This window comes from Rhinolophus ferrumequinum, chromosome 23 (genome assembly GCF_004115265.2).
Source record: "Rhinolophus ferrumequinum isolate MPI-CBG mRhiFer1 chromosome 23, mRhiFer1_v1.p, whole genome shotgun sequence".
Classification (NCBI taxonomy): Eukaryota; Metazoa; Chordata; class Mammalia; order Chiroptera; family Rhinolophidae; genus Rhinolophus; species Rhinolophus ferrumequinum.
The window spans coordinates 10960880-10984012 of record NC_046306.1 but is presented as its reverse complement, the minus strand read 5'-3'; the positions used below and the strand labels follow the sequence as shown (position 1 = coordinate 10984012).

Below are 23133 nucleotides of genomic sequence, written 5' to 3'. Positions count from 1 at the left end.
CTGGGCATCTGGCAGGCTACCTGAGGGGTGGTGACAGGTGCTCAGTGGCTGACAAAGGGATGTGAATGGTTACAGATTGTTCGTTTTTACCCTGAGGGATCAGACGGGCTATAAAAGAAAGGAGTTGCTGAGGGAAAGCTGTGTCCCCAGGAGCCAGGACCACAGGTGGCCTTGCTGAGCCCCCTTTGCTACTTCCTTCCTCACCTGATTTTGTGACAATCACATTCTTCTGGTCGCTTTTTCTTCAGGTGACCTCGGACTTCCCTCAGGTTCTTAATTTTGTTCTGCAGAGTTTCGATCTGAGAGCAAGAGGAGGTCATGAAACGGGGGTGCTGGGTGAGAAGGGGTAGTGCCTGTGGCCACGGCCCACATTCATGGGTGCCAAGGGGGTTCCTTGGTTCCACCTGAAGTAACCAGATTCCAGCGAAGGAACTGAGTCATTCTTCCTGTGTCCTGTCCTGCCTGAGAACCAGCTTCGCCCACTGAGGATTAAAATGCCACCCCCCGCCCCCCGCTCCCCACCTCTGTTATGTTGAAAGGACTAAAAGTAGTGTGAACATCCTTGTAAGTCAGGAAGGGGAGTGATGTGACCACACAGGCCTCTCGCCAGCAGCCGGCTGTGGGGACGCTGTCTGACATCCTGTGGAGCCACAGAACCCTGCGTTGAGAGTTCTGTGGGGGCCCCTCTCCCCTGGGCCCTGCCTCACTTCCCTCCCAGTGTGGCTGGTCACCCCGTCGAGTGCGTGCTGGTGAGAAACAGCACCCCGTCCAGGCTTCCATCACCTCATGGTCGATGTGCAGCTTGTGGTCTTTCCAGGCCTGCAGGGACTTGTACAGGTCCAGGTCACATTGGACTGTGTCATTCTCTAAGATGTAGCACCTGCGCAAGAGCGGGGATTGATCACACGTGGCCCTGAGGCGGTGGGGGAGCCTCTGCCAAGGTCCAGCCGGCCCTCTTTACCCCAACCTCCACCTGGACTCTCACCGATGTGTGACTTTAATGGGGTTGGGGGCTGAGTAGTCCGGAAGGCCTCCAGTGCCACTGAAGTCCCCACCATCCTTGTCGTCTTGGTCCTCGGGGGACCCTGGCCAGTGCCGCTTGGTAAGGTTGCGGAGCTGGGACGCATCATCCAGACCTACGTGGTGTACCTTGCCGTCCATCTCGATGGCCAGTGAGCGGATGGAGCGATTACGGGAATAGCTGGCCTTGTACTCTGTGGGCGTCAGAGGGGTGGCTGGGTCAGGAAGGCCTGGAAGGACCAAGCACGCTCTTGATCCAGGTAGGGCCGCACTCCCGATCGAGAGGCTCAGTGTTGCCTGGGACTCGCGGGCTCATGAAACCCACTCACCTGGGGAGCAGGTCCTGGACCCCAGTGGAAAGGACCTCAAGGTGCTTCACCTGGGGAAACTGAAGTCCTAAAGCTAAGAATGAGTTGGCTTGAGATGACGTCAAGAAAGAGTGAAACACACTGGTACATCCGTACAATGGAATGTTTGGCCATAAAGGCAGAAAGCCATAACGCTACGGTGCGGATGCATGTCAGAAACCCTGTGCTAGGTGCAAGCAGCCAGACACAAAAGGTCACATATTGTATGAGTCTATATTTATATGAAATGTCCAGAATAGGTAAAGACATCAAAACAGAAAGCAAATTAGTGGTTGCCGTGGAATGGGGGAGTGGATAATGGGTTCGTTTTGGGGTGATGGGAATGTTTTAGAACTAGAGGTGGGGGTTGCACTACACTGTGAATGTATTAAATGCTCCTGGATTGTATACTTAAAAATGGTAAACTTTATGTTACGTGAACTTCTTCACCTCAGTTTGAAAAAAAAAATTAAAGTGGATATAAAAACATTAAGGAGATTGAATCAGTAATCAGAAACTTCCAAACAAACAAAAGTCTAGGAATAGATGGCATCACTGGTGAATTCTACCAAACATTCAAAGAATTAAGGACAAACTTGTCCAAAAAAATAGGAGGGAACACTTCCAAACTCCTTTTACGAGGCCAGCATTACTCTGATGCCAAAACCAGATGAGAACACCACAAGAAAATTACAGGCCAATTTTCCTAGTGAACATAGGATGCAAAAACCCTCAGCAAAATATTAGCAAACCGAATTCAAGAATACATTAAAAGGACCATACACCATGATCAAGTGGGCTTTATTCCCGGGATGCAAAACTGGTTTAAGATCTGCAAATCAATGTGATACATACACCATAGTAACAAAATGAAGGATAAAGATCATATGATCTCAATAGATGCAGAAAAAGCATTTGATAAAATCCAGCATCCATTTATGATAAAAACCATGATACGGGGCTAATACCCAAAATGTATAAAGACTCACAACTCAATACGAAAAACCAAACAATCCAATTAAACGGGCAGAGCACCTGAATAGACATTTTTCCAAAGAAGACATACAGATGGCCAGTAGACATATGAAAAGGTGCTCAGCATTGCTAATCATCAGGGAAATGCACATCAAAACCACAATGAGATATTATTATCTGTTAGAATGGCTATTATCAAAAAGATAAGTGTTGGTGAGGATGCGGAGAAATGGGAACCCTTATGCACTGTTGGTGGGAATGTAAATTGGTGCAGCTACTATGGAAAGCAGTACAGAGGTTCCTGAAAAACTTTAAACTAGAACTACCATATGACCCAACAATGCCACTGTATTTATCCAAAGAAAATGAAAACACTTTAATTCGAAAAGATAATATGCACCCCTATGTTCATTGCAGCATTGTTAACAATAGCCAAGATAAGGAAACAACTCGTGTCCATTGATGGATGAATGGATAAAGAAGATGTGGTACATACAGACATGGACTATTATTCAGCCATAAACAGGAAATCTTGCCATTTACGACACGACAGACCTCAAGGGCATTATGCTAAGTGAAATAAGTCAGAGAAAGACAGTTACTGTATAATCTCACTTATATGTGGAATCTAAAAAAAATCCCACAAAAATGCTCCCAAGCCCCCAAGCTCATAGATACAGAAAATAGATTGGTGGTTCTCATGCAGGGTGGGGAAATGCCGAAAATGAGTGATGGGAGTCAAAAGGTACAAATTTCCCATGATAAAAGTCCTGGGGATGTAATGCACAGCATGGTGACTATAGTTAATAAATAATGTACTGCATATTTGAATGTTGCTAAGAGAGTAGATCTTAAAAGTTCTCATCACAAGAAAAAAATTTTTTGTAACTATGGTGACAGCTGTTAACTGGACTTATTGTGGTGATCATTTCCTAACATATACAAGCATTAAACCATTATGTTGTACAACTGAAACTAATATCCTGTTACATGTCAATTACACTGCAATAAAAAAAAAAATCCCGAAACCCATTAATATGGATTGGGTGTGGGGCGGGGGGAAACCAGGAAGCACATTCTTCTGGACAGGAAAGGGAGAGGCTTAGGAGGTCACTTAGCATCTCCGAGTCTCAATTTCCCCAGCAGTGAGCTGGATGCTCTCCACCAGGTAGGCAGCGAGATGGGCCTGACAGGTGCTTTTTCTAAGCTCTAAGTCTACTATTGAAAATAAGGCATGCACACTGAAGTCAGAGCCCAGGTTTCTTGTATCTTTTATATATCAAGACAAATTTGATCAAATTGCTAACATTAAGAAAAATGGGGGGTGGGTGGTCACGTAGGAGTGCAGATTTCCGGCTTCTTAAAAGCAAACAGAAAATGTGACTGCCTAACTGGGTCCACAGGCCTGCACGATGGGCTGGCTGCAGGAGCTGATGTGCTGCCTCTTTAGGCAGTGTGTTCTCTAGTTCGCCAGTTCCCACCACTCCTTTTTGTTTTAAAACTGTGCACTTCACTCAGGTCTGGTCTGGTTACAAGCATTGAGTCTGTAACCCTGCTGTCCTAAATGTCCATGATTTTTAGGGAAGGGCCTGGAGCCAGTCATGACCCAGGTTTCTGTTTGGCTCCATATGACCACCAGGTGGCGCCCAAGGCTCAAGGACTGGCTGGAGGCTGGTGGTGGTGGCACCCAGGAAGGGAGGAAGGGACTCCTGTTCCCGGGTGGCCCCCACCCAGGGCTCCAGGATCCGGTCTTGCTGGCCCCTTTCTTGGGGGAGCTGTTGGCATCTTTCACTTCTCAGACTCCTTGTATCAGAGTCACACGGACCAAAGGATCCAGGGCCGAGGTCCAGCAGAGGCATCACGTCTTTGGCAAAGCCTTAGGCATTTTCTGGCTCCAGGCAGCTTTCTCCTTGGCTGCTTCCTCCCTGAGTTCAGTTTTCTTGAAGCCTCAGGCCTGGGACCCTGATACACACAGTACTGAGCTGATCCCCCTATGGAAGCAGGTCACACCTGCCCAAGAGGCTATGAAATGGACCCACCAGCTTCTTTCTGCTCCTTTGTCTTGCTTGGGAGCTAGCCGCCTTGTATGGTCCCACCTTCTATCCCCCAGCCACAAACCCAGGGGTCCCCAAACTATCCAGCCCTCTGCCTGATTCTGTAAATAAGCTACTCTCATCCGTTTACAGAGTCCATGCCTGTTTTCTGGCTGCAGTGACAGAACTGAGTAGTTGAGACAGAGACCGTTTAGCCCGTAAAGCCTCAAATATTTACTCTCTGGCCCTTCACAGAAGAAGGTCAGCCAACCCTTGTGTAAACCTTTCCCTGGACAGAAGCCACACCACTCACTCTCCCTGTCACTCTAGTTGTCTTTGTTTCCAGGGTCCCAGAGGTGGCCTCCCACACGTACTGGGGAGGGTGCTTCATAACCCAGTGGCCAGGACCTCAGGCTCTGGAAATCTGGTTGCTCGGGTACAAATCCTGAGCAAAGGTGCGACCACCACAAGCCGTGGTGGTACCTGCCTTATGATGGTACCTGCCTTACAAAGCTTTTTGTAGGATGACATGAAACAGAACTGGTCAAGTTTTCAGTACCCGGCGCGGGCATTGAGTAGCTACTCATGGATAGGGATTCGCTGGCTGAGACATCTTCGCCCGAGGTCATGACCTGGGCCTACCCACCTCCCAGGCCGGTAAAGCCCTGTGCAGTGTGGCCTGCTCTCTGGGCTGGGACCCACAGGGCCTTCTTCTCCCCTGACATAGAATACTTGCCCTCTGGCTGGCCACAAGGCCTGTTCCTTCTCCATACTTGGCTCTCTTTTAAATGTCAACAGATGACCCATTCTAGAGCTGCAACCTTTTCCCCCTGGTTATGCCACTGTTTCGTTTCCTCCATGCATTTTTTTTTCACCAAGGGAGGTTACCTTCCCATTTTGTTAACTAGGTTACACTTGTCTCATCCATGAGGTCTGATCAGTGTCTTTCTCATTCAACTTTGAAACCTGAGCCTCTGGCACATGCGAGGGCTCCCAGATTAAGTGAATAAACACACCAGCCCCCTGGACCCATACGCGTCCTCATCTCCTCCTGGTCCCGGGTCTCTCCTGTTCTGGGTAGGCTGGCTCTGCCACTGCCGGCATTCTAGTGGAGCGTGGTGTGCCGGGTGCCGGGATCTGGGCTGCTCTAGGCCTGGGCCTCTCAATCTCAACACTGGGGACATTATGGGGCCACGTAAACCTTCGCTGTGCGAGACTGACCTGCGCATCACAGGATGTTTAGCAGCATCCATCGCTTCTACTCACTAGAGGCCAGGAGCCTTCCCACCCGCACACAATTATGACAGCCAGAAATGTCTTCACATGGCCAAATGTCCTCTGGGGGGCAAAATCACCCCCGGTTGGGAACCCCTGCTCTAAGCTGGCTGCTCAGAAAGGAGGGACAGAAAGCGTCTTGTTGGCAGGCACGTGCGGGAGGAGGGATGTTGGTCCAGGAGATGGGGCTCGAGTCCCCGAATGGGTTGTGTGACCCAGTCTTTCCTGTCGGTCCTAAGGCGTAATCGCCTGCCTTGCTCCCAGGTAGCTGTGCGGTGCACACAAGACGGGGGAGCTCTGACGTTACACCATCCTCAGATGAGGGGTTGGGTTGTGCTGAGTCTCAGCTATTTTGGTGCCGTAGAGGAAAGATCCTCTGAGCAGTAATAGGAAAAGGGAAAAGAAAGCTTAATTGAGTCGCAAGTTCTACTATTATTTAAAGATTAGCCTCTGTGTCCCATGTTGAAGCAAGATGTTAGCTGGGTAATTCAATCTGGAAACCAATTATTTCATTTGCTAAAAAAGATTAGTGTCGTAGTTACTACTCAGCTTGTGAGGAAATATAATGGGGGCCCATCCATTGGGAGGTGCCGTTTGAGGCAGGAGAGACCCATCTGCTCCGTAAAGAAGGCGTTCTCTGCTGGGACACCACGGAACACAGGAGCCCTGGGGAGACCTTGGAGCCCGTGGCTGGACACCCAGTCCCTAATCAGGCTCAAGGGAATATCACTCAGCCTTAAGGAGGAAGGGACTTCTGACACATGCTACATGGGTGAACCCTGAGGACACCGTGGTAAGTGAGATAAGCCAGTCACAAAAGGACAGATACTATGATTCCACTTATATGAGGCAGTTGAATAGCTAAATTCACAGACGGAAAGCAGAATGGTAGCTGCCAGGAGCTGGGGGAGGTTAATGGGTGCAGAGATTCAGTTTTGCAAGATGAAAAGGGTTCTGGAGATGGTTGGTGGTGATGGTTGCAGGTGTACTTAAAGCCACTGAACTCTACACTTAAAAATGGTTAAGATGGTATGTGCTGTATATTTTACCACAATTGAAAGAAAACAACTAAACTCTCTCCTTAGGCTTTGGCTGTCCTTGGGTTGGGGGGACCAGAACAATGGGCAGCACGGGAAATGGCCCAGGTCTGGAGGAGACACTTCTGGCCAGCTGACCAGGTCTCACCGAGACCAAGTCCTAGTACCCCGCAGCCTAGTGGGACAGGCACAGCCTCACCTGAACGTTAGGCAGGGATCATTCTTCCTCTGGGAAGCTCAGAATGGGGCCGGGACCGGCCTAAGGTGACAGCTGAGTCTTGCAGCCTCTTCTAGGGGACCTGCACTTTCCACGCTCTGCTTGTTGGCTTTCTAACTGCCTGTCCATCGGCCCTGCTGGGGGTGAGGTATGAAGCCATAGGCAGCTTCTGCAGCTGGGGTGGGGGCTTTTCCCCACTCCCAGCTACAGTCTGTTCTCGTTATTTGCACTAATTATGCTCCATAGTCACCATGAGAACTGAAGAGTGAATAGTGAACCACTGCTCGTAGGGGAAACATATACAGGGTTGGGTTCCTGTGAGCCTCTGGTCACATAACTTGACGCAAGTGTCTGTTTAAAGACACCTTGTTGAACGTATATTGCAGATTCATTAACATTGAACTTGTGGCCTGCGGTGCTCTAACTCACACCTGCACGAGCTCATCGAATCCATGTATCTCCGTAAGGTACATCACAGCCCTGCACGCAGGACACTACACAGAACTGCAGCGCTGCGCGTGGGAGTGTGTGAAACAGTGAAGGCACCGGGAAAAGTACAAAAAATATGAAAAATGTGACACTACATAGACGTGAAAAAGACACCTGCGTAGAGGATGAAGCTGAAACAAGAAGGCAGAGTGTCCCCTTGTTCAACCTCTGCTGGGAACGGGCACATTGGGCGACTCGAAATTTTTTGCCACTCTGCACGTGCCTGCAAATGACCGTGCAAGCACCTCAAGTGGTGATTTGGAGGTAGGAGGGCTACAAATTGTCGGGAGTCAGCATATTTGCAGATATGGACCCCATGAATCACGAGGATCGAAGGTATCAGCCTGCCCTGATGGCTCTCCCTCTCTTCAAGTCACTTCCAGAGCCCGACCCCTTCTTCCTGTGACGTTACTGCTTAGTCCAGGTCACACAGCTCCTCGCTAGGGCTCACGGCCCCGTCTCCTACCGGTTATCCTGCATCTGCTCCTCCCCCTTCCAGCCCACTGAAAGGGCAGCTGGAGGGTCCTTTGAAAACACAAATCTGACCTTGGCTCCTCTGCTTAAACCCTCTGGTGGCTCCTTGTCTCAGAGTAAGGGTCCTACATGCCATGTGATGGCCCCCGGTCGGCCTCTGCCCCTCCCTCCCTGCCTTATGTTCCATAGCACTCAGCACTCTATTGAGGCATCTTCCATCTTCACTCCCGCCCTTCCTCATCGGACTGGGTGGGTCATCAGGGGTTTTGCTGTGTCCCCAGCTCCCTGGCTCACGTGTCGGGAATTGTTTGAACGAAGGGGGCCACCCAGGTGCGATCCCTCCTCTCCTGTCTGAAACCTCCCGGGCAGACACACTCACTCTTCTTGAAGAACTTTTTCCGGCGTCCGGGCAGGCTGAGCTGGTAGTCCTGTGATGGCGGGTCACAGGTGCAGGCCTCGCCGCCCTGACCGTAGTACTTGGGCACCAGGTTAGACAGGGCTCTGCCCACAGGCCTCACCGGGCCCTTGCACTTGTGCAGCTTCAGCGTCCCCGTGGCGTCCTCCACACACTGCCACTTCTGCAAGACACAGCGAGGGCCTCAGGCTCCCAGGCTCGGCCACCCTCCTATCCATTTTCCCCACTGTTTCCATCCACCCCAAGATGGCCCTCTCACTGCCCCAACGGGAACACGGGCTCACAGAAGCTCCGTTCCTGGAACTATGTGCTCAGTGACAGCCAGACACATGTCTACTGGGAGAAGCACAGATCTGGTATCAAGGGGGACACTGTATGACTGGCTGAGCGTGAGCCCCCGTCACGGGGAAGCACGGGGGCTGGAGAGAACGGCTCATACCTCATACATAGGGAAGGGCATTCCTAGAAGGCACAGCACGAGCGACCACCTGGCAACAGCGTGTGGAGGGTGGCTCAGCCAGCAGGGCCATGACTGCATCCCCCAGTGGGCGGACACCTGGGACGGGGACCCTGGAGACTCTAAGCTGTAGGTCCAGGGGCCATGGATCAATGTCTTCCCTGCTGGTCTGGACCCCAAACCCCATTTCCAGCACTCCTTTCCCTGTGCTGATAATCTGTCTTGAATCTGCAAATACCTGCCCTTCCCTGCCCTGGGTCGGAGGGATTCCACAACAATACCAGGGGGACAGAGACCTCCCCTGTCCCCCCGGGCCTCATCAGCTATTCCTTGTAGTTCAGAACTGAAATTGGAACCACTTCTGGGCTCTTGGTATAAACTCGAGGCCAAGCTCTCCCCAAAATGTCAGCTCCAGGGAGGCAGCGCTTTCTGTCGAGGGCATTCAAGGCCGTTGTCCCAGTGTCTGGAACAGTGCCAGGCAACAGAGGCGTGCAGTGAATGCCACTACAATAGAGCAGCGTAGCCCAAAGCTCAGTCCAGTGGCACAGACTGGTGGCTTCCCTGACAAGATGTCCTCTACAGCATGGGGAGGTCTGGGCATTACAAACAAACACTGGGTGGGGTGCACAGCCTGGAGATAGACTGGTACTAATTCTCTTGTCTGGTGATCAGATGGAGCCATCTGGATGTAACAGATGAGAAACCCATCCAACTCTTGCTGTGGCAAGGTTTATTAATGAGAAATGGACTATGAAGGCCCTGGTTTTGCTGCTGCTTATCTGTGAAATGGGCACGCATCTCCAGGCCTGAACCATTGAGGATGAGCTCAAAGTCCCATCCCTCAGGCCGAGGCAGGAGTGCACCCTTGGGCCAGGCCAGGCTACCCCCAACTGGCCCCTCTTGCTCATTGGCCTGCCCCTTCCCTCCTGGCTCTCCTTTCCTCCTGCTTCCCTCACTCTTTACAAGGCCCTGCCCCCCTCCTCCAGAGCCCACCTTGGCCTCCCAGGTTTCAGAAAAGCCTACTGCAGACTTTCGCAAACATCAGTCAGTTTCTGCCATCTGTAAATACTATTTGGATTATAATTTCCTTACTATTGCTCTTGAAATCAATTCACTTTTTTAAAACCTAAATCTATTTATTTAAAAAGGCAATTTCCTATTACTCCTATAAATGTAAAATCAGCCATGAAGGGGAACCAACAGAAGTGAATACAACGGAAACAGTTATTTAACTTTCTAAACGCTGTGCAGAGGCCTGCTGTGTCTTCCTTAAAGGCGCGGGGAACCGAAGACACGCCCACCCACAGGCCTTTCCTTTGACACAATCAGGATGGAAGGGGAGCTGAGAAAGGAATCGCGTTCTGAGCGTCACCTGTACCTCCTAGCATCATCCTGAGTGTCACAAGGCAGCAAAATACCACCCCTGGGAGGCGCTGGCCTCTCTTGCTCGGCTGGCCAAAGGGCCGCGGGGCAGGCCTGGGCTGCAGGCTGAAGCGGCAGCGCTGGGAAGAAAGGAAGGAGGGGCGGAGGGATATCTGTCCCAATGTCCCAGCGCGCTTTCTCACCTGTCCCAGCTGCTCACACGCGGTCTGGTATTCCGCACGCTGGCACAGGTCTTTCACGCGCTGGTACTTGGGCAGGAAGTTCTCCTCCTGGCCATCCACCTTGTCACTGTCCCTCTTGTGGAGCAGTTTGCTGTGGGGCAGAGAGCAGGACACAGGGCTGGTCTCTCAGCTCTGGAGCAGCACGTGGCCTGTCTACTGGGCAGGCGGCCCCCACTCAGCCCTGGCCTGGCGTCGCCACGGAGGACGCAGATCCCACCTAGCCACGTCTTCTGATTGTCAAGAGACTTAAGAAATGGGGATGTTATAAGAAACCTCCTAAACTGCATGAGTTGGCAATAAATTAAAAAACATTTAAGACACTGGAGAAGGAGCAGGAAACAGGTAGCCTCCAGAAGCCAACTGTGTGTCAAGCACAGGAACAGCAAACGGGCTTCCCTGTGCCAGGGGCCACAGACACAGGGCCAGTCACCGTCGCTGGAAGGTACGACAATCACAATAGTCTCCCTCCTGCCCCGGACAGTGAGATCTCTTACAGGGTGAGCTGCGAGGGGCTGCTTGGCTCAAATGCCCTGGGCGGCGCCTCGGGACCTGGCACTCACCCTCTCTCCACCAGGAAGGAGTCCCGCCAGACCCTCATCTTCTTTTTCAAGTGAAACCTGGAAAGAAAGCACATCTCCATCTTCTCATCAATGTGGAGGCCTCATATGTCACTTTCCTTGTCCCAGAAGCTGGGATGGTGCCCAGAGCGAGTCTTGGTTCACCGTCAGCACAGACCCCGGGGTTCCAGGGGAAGGCGGGGAGCGGGGTTAGCTGGGCACAGGAAAGGCTTCCATGCCCACCCTCTCCACCCGCAGCAGAGCTGTCCATTCCCACAGACTTGGGTCTGGAGGCAGATTGGGCAGAGATGACCTAGGTCAAAGCCGCACGCGGTCCCGTGCGCTCACATCTCAGTACCTCGCAGGAAGTCCAACAACTCTCCCCCGTGTGGGAGGAGAGCGCTTCCTCTTAGGCCCACACCGGGCAGAGCGGCTGTCCTGACTTCAGGTGAATCACACTGTGTCTGAGTGGGGATTTTCTCCTTTGACCCTTCATAGTTGGATTTGTGTAATTTAAGTGTGCATTTCATGCAGTGTCACCTTGTCGTTTCCATTTCTCAGACAGGGACTCAGGCTGAGAGAAGCAGCTTCCATCCTGCACCTCACTTCCAGGTATCCTGGCTCCCAACCAGGGCCCCTGCCCCTTACACCGGCCATTTTATACCCTTATAACTTATGAAGTCTCATAGTCCGAGGGAGGAGGCTCAACAGAGGTGGTCCCCCTACTGGGCAGCCAGATGTGGATGGGCGCCCGCCAGGTCTGGACCTTCTGAACTGCTGAAGGTGTGAGTTACACCAGTCAGTGCCCTGGGCCCAGGAACGCAGTGGGGAGTTACACTGATGGCCACCAGATGTCGCTACTGTCATACCAGTGACCACGTCCCCCTGCTTTTCTGTCTCCATCAGGCTGAGCTGACCTTCCCGCCGTCCTGTTTTCCTTACCATCCCTGTGCCCTTTTCTGCCTCCAGGACACCTAGGAATATGTTCTCATCACGCCATCTGACATTAAAAGCTCAGAGCATGGTGATTAGGAGAGCAGCGTCTAGTCAAGAGTCTGAATGTTGGAGTTGGTGCCACACTTGCTGAGAGACTTCTGACAAATCACTTGACCTCTCTGGGACTCAATTTCCAAATTGGGAGAAGGGCACAGTAATAATGCCTCACCGGGTGACTGTGAAGATCAAAATGATAAAAATCCCCTGCAACGTAGTCAGAACAAGGCCAGGCACACAGGAAGTGCTTCATTAGTATTAACTCCTGTTGTTGTGATTCCAAGTTTTACACAAATTTATCTCCGAGAGGGTCCACGACTGGTCAACTTGGCCATATTCCAGATGGGAAGATGTAATCTTAGAGAAACATCCCTCTCGCCCACGGCAGGGAAGTGGTCGGGACGGGGGACCCTGGACCCACACGGTTTGGCCACGAGTTCACGCAGGTAGGGGGCCCTGATGCCCCTTCCCCCCAATTCCTGCTCAGCTTCCCCTCCTCACCGATTTACTGGCCGCTCTGTGTCCAGCAGCTTGAGGATGGATTTCCCATCCATATCCGAGGGGATGTCCAGACCTGCGATGTCCAGGATGGTGGGGGCCAGGTCAATGTTGAGGACGATGTGGGGGTTCCTGGGGGAGGCAGAGGGACCAGACTTGGCCACCTGAGTGGTGGTGCCCACGCGGTGCCACTCAGGAGAGGGCTGGTGGGATGGAGGTCGCCAGGGACGGAGACCCTGAAGGTGAGGAAGCTGCGATCATGTCACTTCCTGCCCTCAGCCCTCAATGCTCCCCTCTGTGGCCCAATTCAGCTGGACCCCACCCCTCCCCCACCTCTTACCGCTGTGCCCCAAACACACCACAGGGGCTGGGATTCACAGGCCCCACTTGGCCTCTACGTGGTTGTTTCTTCTGCCAGGAATGCCCTCCCTGCTTCTCACTATTTGAACAAATGACACCCCCCTTTAAGAGCCACCCCAATCCCTGGAGCTTCCCCTGGACCCTCCTCTGAACCTCTGAGGCAAACACTGGCCCCCCTTTCTGTCCTGACAGGCCAGGCACAGTCTGGCCTCAGGGCCTTTGCTCTTGCTGTCCCTTCTGCTGGAATGTTCTTCCTCCAGATATGAGCATAGCTTTCTCCGTCACCTTCTTTAGTTCTTTGCTCAAGGAGCCCATGACAGACTGTGTGTGGCTTGTGATCCCCACCCTCTGGAGTCCACACCTTTGTGCGATCCCTTCTCCTCGAGGGCAGGCCAAGCCAACAGAATACGGCAAAGGTAGCAGGATGTCACTCCATGGTCATATTACATGATATACGACTCTGTCTTGCTGGCTGTGTCTCCCTCATCTGTCATCCTCACCTGGTTGGCTTTGAAGAAGCAAGCTGCCAAAAATCCACCCCCAGCAAGGACGCTTGGTGAATAGTCTAGGAGGAACGCTGTGTGAGTTCAAGTTCTCTGCTTACACTTGCACAACCCCGTGCGTGGGGATACGGGGCATGTAAGCCAGGGCCGCCCAGTGAGAGTCAGCCTCAGGCTTCTGTTCAAGCCACTGTTTGGTTTCCTAAGCTGGTGGCTGAAAGTCATGGTGACTCTGCCACCATGGGAGAAAAGACTGCCTGAGAATGAAGCCAATTCAGAGGAAGCAAAGCTAAGAGACGGAAAAATGAGAGCCTCCCAATGTCATCAGGTGAGTGCTGGATCCAGCCACACCTGAAGCCGTTACTAGCCTTGGCCTTTCCAGTTCCTTTAGTTACTACATTCCTTTTATCTTATTTATCTTACCCAGTTTGAGGGTCATTTCTGCTTGTAGATAAAGGAGTCCTGGCTGACTGATACCCTGTGTCTTCAGCCCCAAATCTGATATTAGCACTCTCTTTCTCTTGTCCATGTGGGGTGTGGTCTGGGGTTCTATGAACCAGATCACAGACTCTGAGGCTGACCCAACCCACAATGTCAGTACTTTGAGCCCTTAGTGGGTCAAATTCTTTCTATGCACAGCGGTGGCTCAAGGTTTCTGAGAGGCAGATAGAGTGGCAGACAGGAGTGGAGACTCCCGGCCTCAAATCCCAGCTCCTTCCCTTATGTGCCATGTGATCTCAGGCAATGTAACCTCTCTGAGCCTCAGTTTCCTTAGGTTATCAAATAAGGATAATAATAGCATCTCCCTTACAGGCTTATGATGCTTAAATGAATTACACGGATGCAACGTTCCTAAGAAACAATCTGAAGAAACAATGCTGTAATAAACACAGTCATTATTATTATTATTATTATTATTATTATTATTATTATTACTGCTGTGATTACAGGTGGGGACCCTGAGAGCCAAAGACAGGGAGTGATTTGATGTGGTTGGCAGAGAAAGAGGGAGGAGGCTGGGCTTGAACTCACACAGCCTGCCTCCTGGAATTGTCACCAAGGGTCCAAGGGGCGCGAAAGTCTCAGTTCCCACGCAGCACCTAAAGGAGGGATTGTGCAGCAAGCCGTACCAGCACTTGTGTGTCCTGGCTGGGCTCTGGGCTCATATGGAAGTCAGACCAAATAATCACCTTAATAGGGATTTATCTGCATTTCCAAAACCCATTCCGGTCGGTCTCCACAATGTCCGTGCTGATCCCAGGAAGCCACTCCTATGATTACCGGCCTTTCTACCTCTCCCTGCGCCAGACACTGCATTTTTGCTGCCAGAATGTGTCATCTCAAAGGTTAACCCACAGAGAATGCTGGCGGAGCGCCCATGAGGTGCTCGGGGAAGGATGGGAGGGAAGCCTGTTTCCCTTAGTGCTGTAGCCGGAGCTGGCTCAGCTGATCTCACGATAACCACCTTATCCCTCACCCAGACAGTGGGGTTCCTCTGTGACAACCACCAGACCCCAGGGGTGCCCAAGCCAGACAGAAATCAAGGCGGCATTCCCACCCGCTGGTGGTGACACACACGCCGCCTGCTCCCTGGCACACGGCCCACCACAATCTGTTTTCACAGGTGCTAATGGCTGCCGGCCTCTCCTTCCCCAACAGAGGGTATAAAATGCGTCAGAACCTACCCCGGGTGACATGATCACTGTTTCACTTGGCACCGAGGTTCACCTGCCTGGATCGTGGGCTGCCCAGCGGAGTGGCTTGCGGCTGCACGGCTGAGCTGCCTACTTCTTGCCTACACAGGTGCCAGTGGAGCCTGGAGGCCTCGCTGGGACTCTGGGGTACTTGGAGGGGGTGTGTGACACACTTACAGCGAGCCAGCCTCCACGTTGGGGCCCCTCACGTAGAACGGGACCCTGATGTCAAACTCGTACGGCATGGACTTGCCCTTCACCAGGCCGAACTGGCCGATGTGGTAGCCGTGGTCGGCGGTGTACACGATGTAGGTGTTGTCCAGCTCGCCTGTCTCCACCAGCATGTTGTAAATCTGAGGCACAGGTGGGCAGGTGAGGGAACTGGAGGGGCTGCGTGCGCCCCGCCCCACTCTCCTCAAGGCTGACAGGTGCTTAGGTCTCAGGCCCTCTCCCTCTCCTGCTTTAGGGCCTCGGCTCAACCTGTCACCTTTCAGCAGGGCCCAGGGCTGACCCATGGATAACTGCCACTTCCCCACCTCCTGTCACTTCCTTTCCCCTTACTTTTCTTCACAGCACTTCTCACCTTCTATCTTTCTACTTATCTCTGGATTGTCTGTCTTCCTGCATTAGAAAGGAAGCTCCCTCAGAAAAGGGACTTTTGTCACTCAGTCCCCTGCTGTATTCCATGGGCACCGGTACTCAACAAATGCTTGTGAAGGAATGAATGAGTGGATGAGTGAATGAATGAATGAAGGTGTCCTGTGGCAGGAGTTTGTGATCTACCTCAGTGCTGTCCAGCAACGTTAATATCTGGCCTGCCCACTATGGCGGCCACCAGCCATATGTGGCTATTGGGCCCTTGAAATGTGGCTAGTATGACTGAGGAACTGAATTTTAAATTGCACGGTATTTTAATTAATTTAAATAGCCATGGATAAATAAAATATAGGCTATATATCCCCACACAATGGAATATTATTCTGCAATAAAAAGGAATGAAGTTCTGATACATGCTACCATATGGATATAAACCTTGAAAACATCATGCTAAGTGAGGGAAGCCAGACACAGAAGACCACATTGTGTATGACGCACTTATATGAAATGTCCAGAAGAGGCAGATCCACAGAGACACAAAATAGATTGATGGTTGCCTAAGAATGAATGGGGAGGGGGCTATGAGGGGTGGTGGCTATGGGCTGCGGGGTTGATTTTTGGGGTCACAAATGTTCTAAAATAGATTGTGGTGATGATCGTACAGCTGCAAATATATTAAAACCACTGGCTTGTACACTTTAATTGGGTGAATTACGTCTCAATAAAGCTGTCAAGAAATGTACAGGGCCACACCTAGCTACCATTGAACAGAGTGGAGCTAGAGTGTACGTTTCCCCAAGGCAGGGGTTTTGTATGCACTGCTCAAGGCCGTTCTCCCCAGGCCTGGAACAGTGCCTTTTATTCTGCCTCTGTTTCCATGCCTCTCCAGCTGACGACACTCGGGAAAGGGCGGAGGGCCGGGAGGGGTGGGCCTACCGTCTCCATGGAGTCGTCTACCGACATGAGGGTCTGCAGGCGCTTCCGCTGCAGCACGTTGGTGAATTCCATGTGGATGGGCTTCATCGGCCCGGTGTAGCGCATGATCCAGTGCTTGTCGGGGTTGGGCGCGTAGTTGTAGCTCGGCGTGCTGGCAGGAAACCCACGCAGGTCAGGCCCAAGGGATGGGCCGGGCGAGCGCCCGCCCTGCGCCGGGTAGTCAGCCCAGCGTGAACCGCCCCCATTTGGGGGCTAAGTGGACGCTGGCATGTCAGGGTCTCTGCTGAACGTTAGGTCAGCATGTCTCTATACGTGGGGTGTGCACGTGGGAAGACCGTAGGAGGTTCAGCGGTAAATGACCGAATCTGAGAAAGTCCCTTCCAGTTTAGCTCCGTCAGCACACGCATTACCCGACGGCCAAAGTCGCAGTCTCTGCCCGTCTGTCCTTAACACCTGTCTGGAATGTGCTCATCACCCTTTTAAAGGAGAGAGGCTCAGGTTCTGATGCTCCAGCAGGCACCTACCCAATTCTAATCTGATAGCATTGCACTTAGTTTTCAGTTACCGTGGGTACACGGCAAGTGACAGTTACGGTCAAGGCACCACTATAGAATTTCCTTTTGCAATAGATGTTGGTTAAGAAAGGGGAAATTGATTAAAAAATTAGATAAATAATAGTCATGCATGTATGGCCAACGTTGTAAGGATGGCCTGAATGTATACACTGGGGACACGCCACATTCTATGACTTAGTTGTCACAATTACTCTTCCCGTTTGGTTTACGCTCCCATTTACAAAAGAGGAAATGGAGGGTCAGAGAAGTTCGGGGTTCTGCCCGCGGTTCCCGAGTGGGTGGTGCAGCCATTGGACTCAGCTGTGATGACCTCTCTCCAGCTCTTATCATGTGCTGGGCACAGCCTTTGAAGGGTCTGCCTTACATCATCTCATTTAATATTCGTCACAGTCTTAGGAGCTGGCGCTAATTTTATTCTCCTTGTGTGAGAAATGAGGCCCAGCAAGGGGACTAACTTGTGAGAAGCAGAACTGGAGTTGGAACTCCAGGAGCGGGTACGATCGGCAACTAACATGTGATCATAAACGCCTCCCCAACACATGGGCCTGACTGGGGACCCTCACATCCTTACGTGTTTGAGCAAAACTTTAGCCAACACATTCCTGCTAGAGGATTCAGCAGCAAAAACACCTGGGTTTATTCAGTCCCGAGCCTTGAAGGCTTCCAGATGATTCCAGTAATATATTACTCTGTCCCAAACCAAGAGCAGACCTGAGCTATTGAAAACCCCACCCACATATGGGGTATTCTGGGCAGGGGACACCATTAATAGGAAGTGTCCCTTCCTATTATTCCTAGTTTGATATTTGAGGACCAGGTTCCCCCAGATCTTACCCACTCCCCAGGCAAAGCTGCACATGAGGGCTGAGTTTCCACTGCTTGAAGACAACAGGGTTTCCAAAATGGATATTAAGGAGGCAGGGGCTGCGGTGGGAGTGGGCAGGGCCAAAACCGGTCTCATCAGAGGCCAAACTCCCTTCTCTCTCACCGGCCACATCAAGGACCTTTACAGGCTCCCAAATATCAGAATGTTCTTGGGGTAGAAGTAATGACACTGCAGCTTTCGGCAGCCTGACAGTTGTGGAGCCGGTTGCTATGCAGAGCCGGCTGAGGCACAGCCTCCAGATTCCTTCTGGACTTTGCTTTCAGTCTCTGGCTGGTCTCCTGTCGCTAAATGCAACCCAGCCCACGGCCTCCTTTGATTAGGAGAACTGCAGCGTGCTCCGTGGGCCAGCTTGGGGCCTGACCTGCGTGTAGAACATTCCCAGGAACAAGCCCCCCCCGCCCCTCCCCACCGAGGAACTGGAAAGGGCTGGGCTACACACAGCGGCTCTCAGAGTTGTTGGTCAGTGTGGGAAAATTGTTCCCGCAAGCCCAAGGGGCCACATTCCAGGAGGCAATTTTGAGCAGTCATCCCTGAATCTACTAGATTCTCTTAGGCTGGTGTCTGCCCTGAGAGCAGGGAGGGGGAGTCCGTCAGGAGACTGCAGAATCGGGGGCTAGCCTGGGGCCAGTGCCAGCTTGTTGGTCACCTGTAGGAGGCCTGGCTCTCTCAGAGAGGGTGTCGCATTTTCACAGGAACCAAGTCACCCGCTGAACAGAGTTGCAGCCCTCACCTCCTCAAGAATCCAAGGAATGTCTGGTGTGTTCACAGCAGTACCTGAAGGAGAACCTCCCCTCCCTTCTGCTGGGGCCGGGGCGGTGGGAAGATGACCCTCACCCAAGGCTGCCAACACCAGCCTGGCTCCCATGGGTTATAAAAGCAGAAGCCCATGAACCTACAATCAGATGCCACACTTCAAACACAGCTCTGGGGGTTGGTGTCTGTGTGCCTGCCTGTATCTCTGTGTGTGTAGACATGTCTGTATGTTTGTGTATCTGTCTTTGCATGTTTTTGTGTACGTGTATCTGTCTGTATGTGTGTATGTATCTGTGTGTGTATCTATGTGTAATTGTATTTATCTTTATGTGTGTGTCTGTGTCTGCATGTGTATTTGTGTGTATGTGTCTGCATCTTTATGTATCTGTACGTGTTTGTGTGTACAGGTTTGTGCATGCACTTGTGTAACTGTGTGTGTATCTGTCTGTGCCTGTGTATCTGTGTATATCTGTTTGTGTGTACATGTTTGTAGGTGCATTTGTGCATGCGTGTGTATCTCTGTATCTCTGTGGTGTTTATGTCTGTATCTGTGTGTGTCTGTGTCTGTTTGTATCTTTGTGTGTTTGTATCTGCATGTGTGTATATGTGTTTGTGTGTATATATCTGTTTGCATATTTGTGTGTGCATGTGTGTATGGAGTGGGGAACGGGGACAACATGGCATCAGGCAGCGTTTCTCAGAACCCACAGGCCTGGCCAGAAAAGGGGCACAGGCTTGATGGGGTGGGAGTCTCTGACAGCAGCCTCCTGACAGAAAGAACTGGAACTCCAACCCAACATGCAGGGCTCTGTCCCCTCCTCATCAGCCCCCGCCCCCCCACCGCCTTGACTGTCATAACTAAACATCCCAGCTGCAGAAGTTTCTGGTTTTGGGTTTTGTTTTGGAAATGATTATACCCCAGAGATAGGAGAGCCTTCCAAACACACCCCTAATAAGGCGAGGGGGTTCTCTGGGTTAGTAATAGCAGGCGCTGCTCATGTTCAATTTCTGTAATTTTCATTTCAAAGGGAAAATAAATGAGCAGGCAATGTCAAACAATCTCATCATGAAACACCAGGGCTGCTGGCGGAGTAGGGGGAGCTGCCAGCACCTCTTTTAAAGGAGAAGCTGTAGAAGCAAAGTGTACCTCTCCCCACCCCCCCACGGCTTCTCCCTTAGGTGGGAGTGAGCTGGCCACATGCCCCTCCCGCAATGGAGAGTCGTTAGTGGGGGTGGAAGCAGGAGGCTGGGGGGGGCTGGCATCCTGGTGTGAGGAGTGGGCGGGGGAGGCAGGCAAGTCATATGTGCAGAGAGGTAGTGCTGCCCTCTGGGGGAAGAGGGCAGCACTGCAGCCCCTGGAATGCAGTTCATTACTTTCTGTCAAATCCTCCTCCCCAAAGACCAGGGGATCAGAAGGTTAACATACCCCCTATCCTCTCTGAGCCACTTTGGGCACTGTCAGAAAGTAATTACAGCGAGCAGCCTGAGGAGGGTACTGCATTCTGATTGTAGTGGAAATTAAACACCAGGAATATTCAGTCAGGTTCCAAATTGCCCTGTCCTTGTTGCCCCAATGTCACAGCAAAGGCTGCTGAGTTTCACTGCTAAGCGGGAGGTGGTCTGAGGCAGAGAAAAGGAGAACTTTCCAGAAAGCTTTACAAGCCGGCTGGAGGGAGGAGCTCTGGAGAGCTGGGCAGAGAGATGGGTGGTGGGAATGGGGGCTGGATTTGAGTCCTGGCTCTGCCATTTACCAGCTGGGCGACTTAGGGAAAGTTACCTCACCTCTCTGTGCCTCTGTTTCCTTGTCTATAAAATGCAAACAGCAAGTGTGATAGGCAGCCTCCAGGGCCCCCGATTTCCTGGTACTCACACACTTGTGCAGCCCCTCCCATGTTCTCTGTGACCATGAGAACATGGCAGAGTGATGGTAGGTCACTTTGAGATGTCATAAAAGACGACAGCTTCCATCTCGGCCTCCCCTGCCACCTCCCCACCTGTCTCTACCTCAGGTCATTTTCTCTGGAGGAAGTCAGCTACCAAGCAGCCCTATGGAGAGACTGGTCGAGGCACAGCTGTGTGGGTGAGCCCCAAGCAAGTCCCAGGTGGCTGCAGCCCTGGCTGACACCTTGATTATAACCTCAGGAGACCCTGAGCCAGAACCTCCCAAAAAGGCTACTGCCAGATAACTTACAGACACTGTGAGACACATGGTCGTTTTAAGCTGCTAAACGTCAGGGTAATTTGTTAACTAATACATCAAGGGTCACTGTGACTATTCAAGGTTTTGCATAGAGCCTGTCACACAGTCAATGCTTAATAACAGTGGGCGAATATACTAGTCGTCTGACGAATCTATGGATCCGGTCTCAAAAGAATGTTTTAAAGTGTATAAAATAAAATACATAGGATTACAAAGAAAACCTATTATATTGAAATGCAGGTCTATCCACAGACCTCTTAGTCAGAGGAGGTGGATCCTAAGTTAAAAACTCTCGTCTCCCACTTTGGTCTGTTGTCCAGCCTGGCTGGACTGGTAGCCTGGTTTCCCCATAGATGAGCTGTGTGTTCCCGGGTCCTTTAACCCAGGAGTAGTACAGACAACGTACGGCTCTGTCACTGTTGTTACAGTACTGTCCCTCCCACCTCATGCCAACCACTGGCTCTGCAGGCAGGTGCCGAAGCTTACATGTGCTGCGAGGCGTTGGGGAAGAGGCGTGAGTATTGGGGGGCCGAGTCCTCGGGGCCGTGCGGGGCCGCGTGGCTGATGACCATCAGGACGGGCCTGTGCGGGTACATCTTCTTGGACGTGCGGAAGAAGCTCACGCTGTCATTGGTGATGAGGTCTGTCAGGTAATCCTGGCGGCGGGGAGACACAGGAGAACGCGGAGGAGATGACCTTGGTACTGGGCACCTGCTGTATGCCAGCCACCGTGCCGGGCATCGGGAATACAGTGGTGCCCAAAACAGACAATCCCTGACCTTGTGGAAGCCACAGTCCAGGGGGCAGACAAGTAACAAGTCAGCAAGTCAAATACAAGAGTGTCAGATGGTACCGTGCACAACGGAGTCAAAAAAGCAGAGAAGGGGTTAGGGAGGATGGGCCAGAAATTGCCATTTGTCACTCATTCATGATAGATATTAAAATAATAACAGCTTACACTACTGAGTGCTTACAGTGTGCCAGGAACTGTTCTGTGTTTCCTTGTATTAGTTCGTTTAATGCTTACATACCCATAGAAAGTGTGTGTGATGATAAGCCCTGTTGTTCAGAAGAGAAATTTAAAGCACAGAGAAGTTATATGACTCACTCGACCTGGTAAATGGTTCAGCGAGGCCTCCTGAGTTTTGGTTCCTAAGCCTGAAGTCTTTTCAAAGCTCTAACCCAGGGGTGTCCAAACTTTTTTCAACGTTTTTCACCGAGGGCCATATGCGGTAAAATGCACAAACAGCCGGGCCACTCACTCGAGGTGAAGTCCGTATTGCCTCACCTGGTTTATTTAAGTAAACTAAATATATTTTTGGAATTTGCTGCGGGCCAATTAAAAATGGATTGCGGGCCGCAGTTGGCCCGCGGGCCGCAGTTTGGACACCCCTGCTCTAGGGGATACACTGAGCAGGGTGGGCACACCCTGCATTCCTGGAGAGCCTGTGCTGGGGGCAGGAGAAGAGAAACATGTAAACAAAGAACCAAGACAGTGACAAGGTGTGATGGATGAAGGAAACAAGGCGTGACAAAGAGTAAGGGGCAGCTGGGCTGGGGGTGGTGTACGTTAGCTGATGCAGTCAGGGAGGGCTTCTCTGAAGAGGTGACATTTGAGCTGAGATCTGAGTGATGAGAAAGAGGTGGTCATGGGAAGATCTGAGTCACTGGGGTTCATCTCAGCTGCTGGAATCATCTCTGCTTTGCTGATGCCTGGGCCGACCTCCAGAGTCTCCGGTTTAATTGGTCGATGGTTCAGCCCAGACATCGGACTTTTGAGCAAATGCAAGCACAGGTTCTGAAGCAGGAATGAGCTTGCCATGTGTTTGAGGAACAGAAAGAGGGTGAACTGGCAGCAGGTGCAAAGCAGAGGTAATGCGAGGAGCGGCACAAAGGTGAGTCGTGAGACCTGCTTAGGCAACAGGCAGGAGGACAGAGGAGCTGGAGGAAAAGTCCTGGCCAGAGACGGAGGGCTCAACTAAGAAGTGAGGTGTGCCTAAACTCTTGTTGACCTTGACAAATCTTTAGCTGCTGATCTCTGTCAAAGGTAATGGGTTTTTTTGTTTGTTTGTTTTTTAAAAACTTTTATTTTTACTTTACCTTTCCAGGACCCATCAGCTCCATGTCAAGTAGTTGGTTCAATCTAGTTGTGGAGGACGCAGCTCACAGTGGCCCATGTGGAGATCAAACTGGCAACCTTGTTGTTAAGAGCACCGCATTCTGACCAACTGAGCTAACCGG

At 51.6% G+C, this 23133-nt stretch overlaps 1 protein-coding gene across 4 annotated transcripts in view; it reads right to left on the bottom strand.

The window, feature by feature from the left end:
• SULF2 (sulfatase 2) overlaps positions 1-23133 on the bottom strand; it is a 112371-nt gene that overhangs the window by 5875 nt on the left and 83363 nt on the right. For all 4 annotated transcript variants that reach the window (XM_033095464.1, XM_033095466.1, XM_033095468.1 and 1 more), the window contains exons 5-14: positions 21379-21548; positions 16479-16629; positions 15123-15298; positions 12395-12523; positions 10904-10960; positions 10305-10434; positions 8247-8445; positions 986-1214; positions 784-880; positions 205-299 (exon numbers count right to left, since the gene is read on the bottom strand). In XM_033095464.1, the coding sequence (XP_032951355.1) occupies positions 205-299; positions 784-880; positions 986-1214; positions 8247-8445; positions 10305-10434; positions 10904-10960; positions 12395-12523; positions 15123-15298; positions 16479-16629; positions 21379-21548 (1433 nt within the window). The remainder of the gene's footprint in view (positions 1-204; positions 300-783; positions 881-985; positions 1215-8246; positions 8446-10304; positions 10435-10903; positions 10961-12394; positions 12524-15122; positions 15299-16478; positions 16630-21378; positions 21549-23133) is intronic.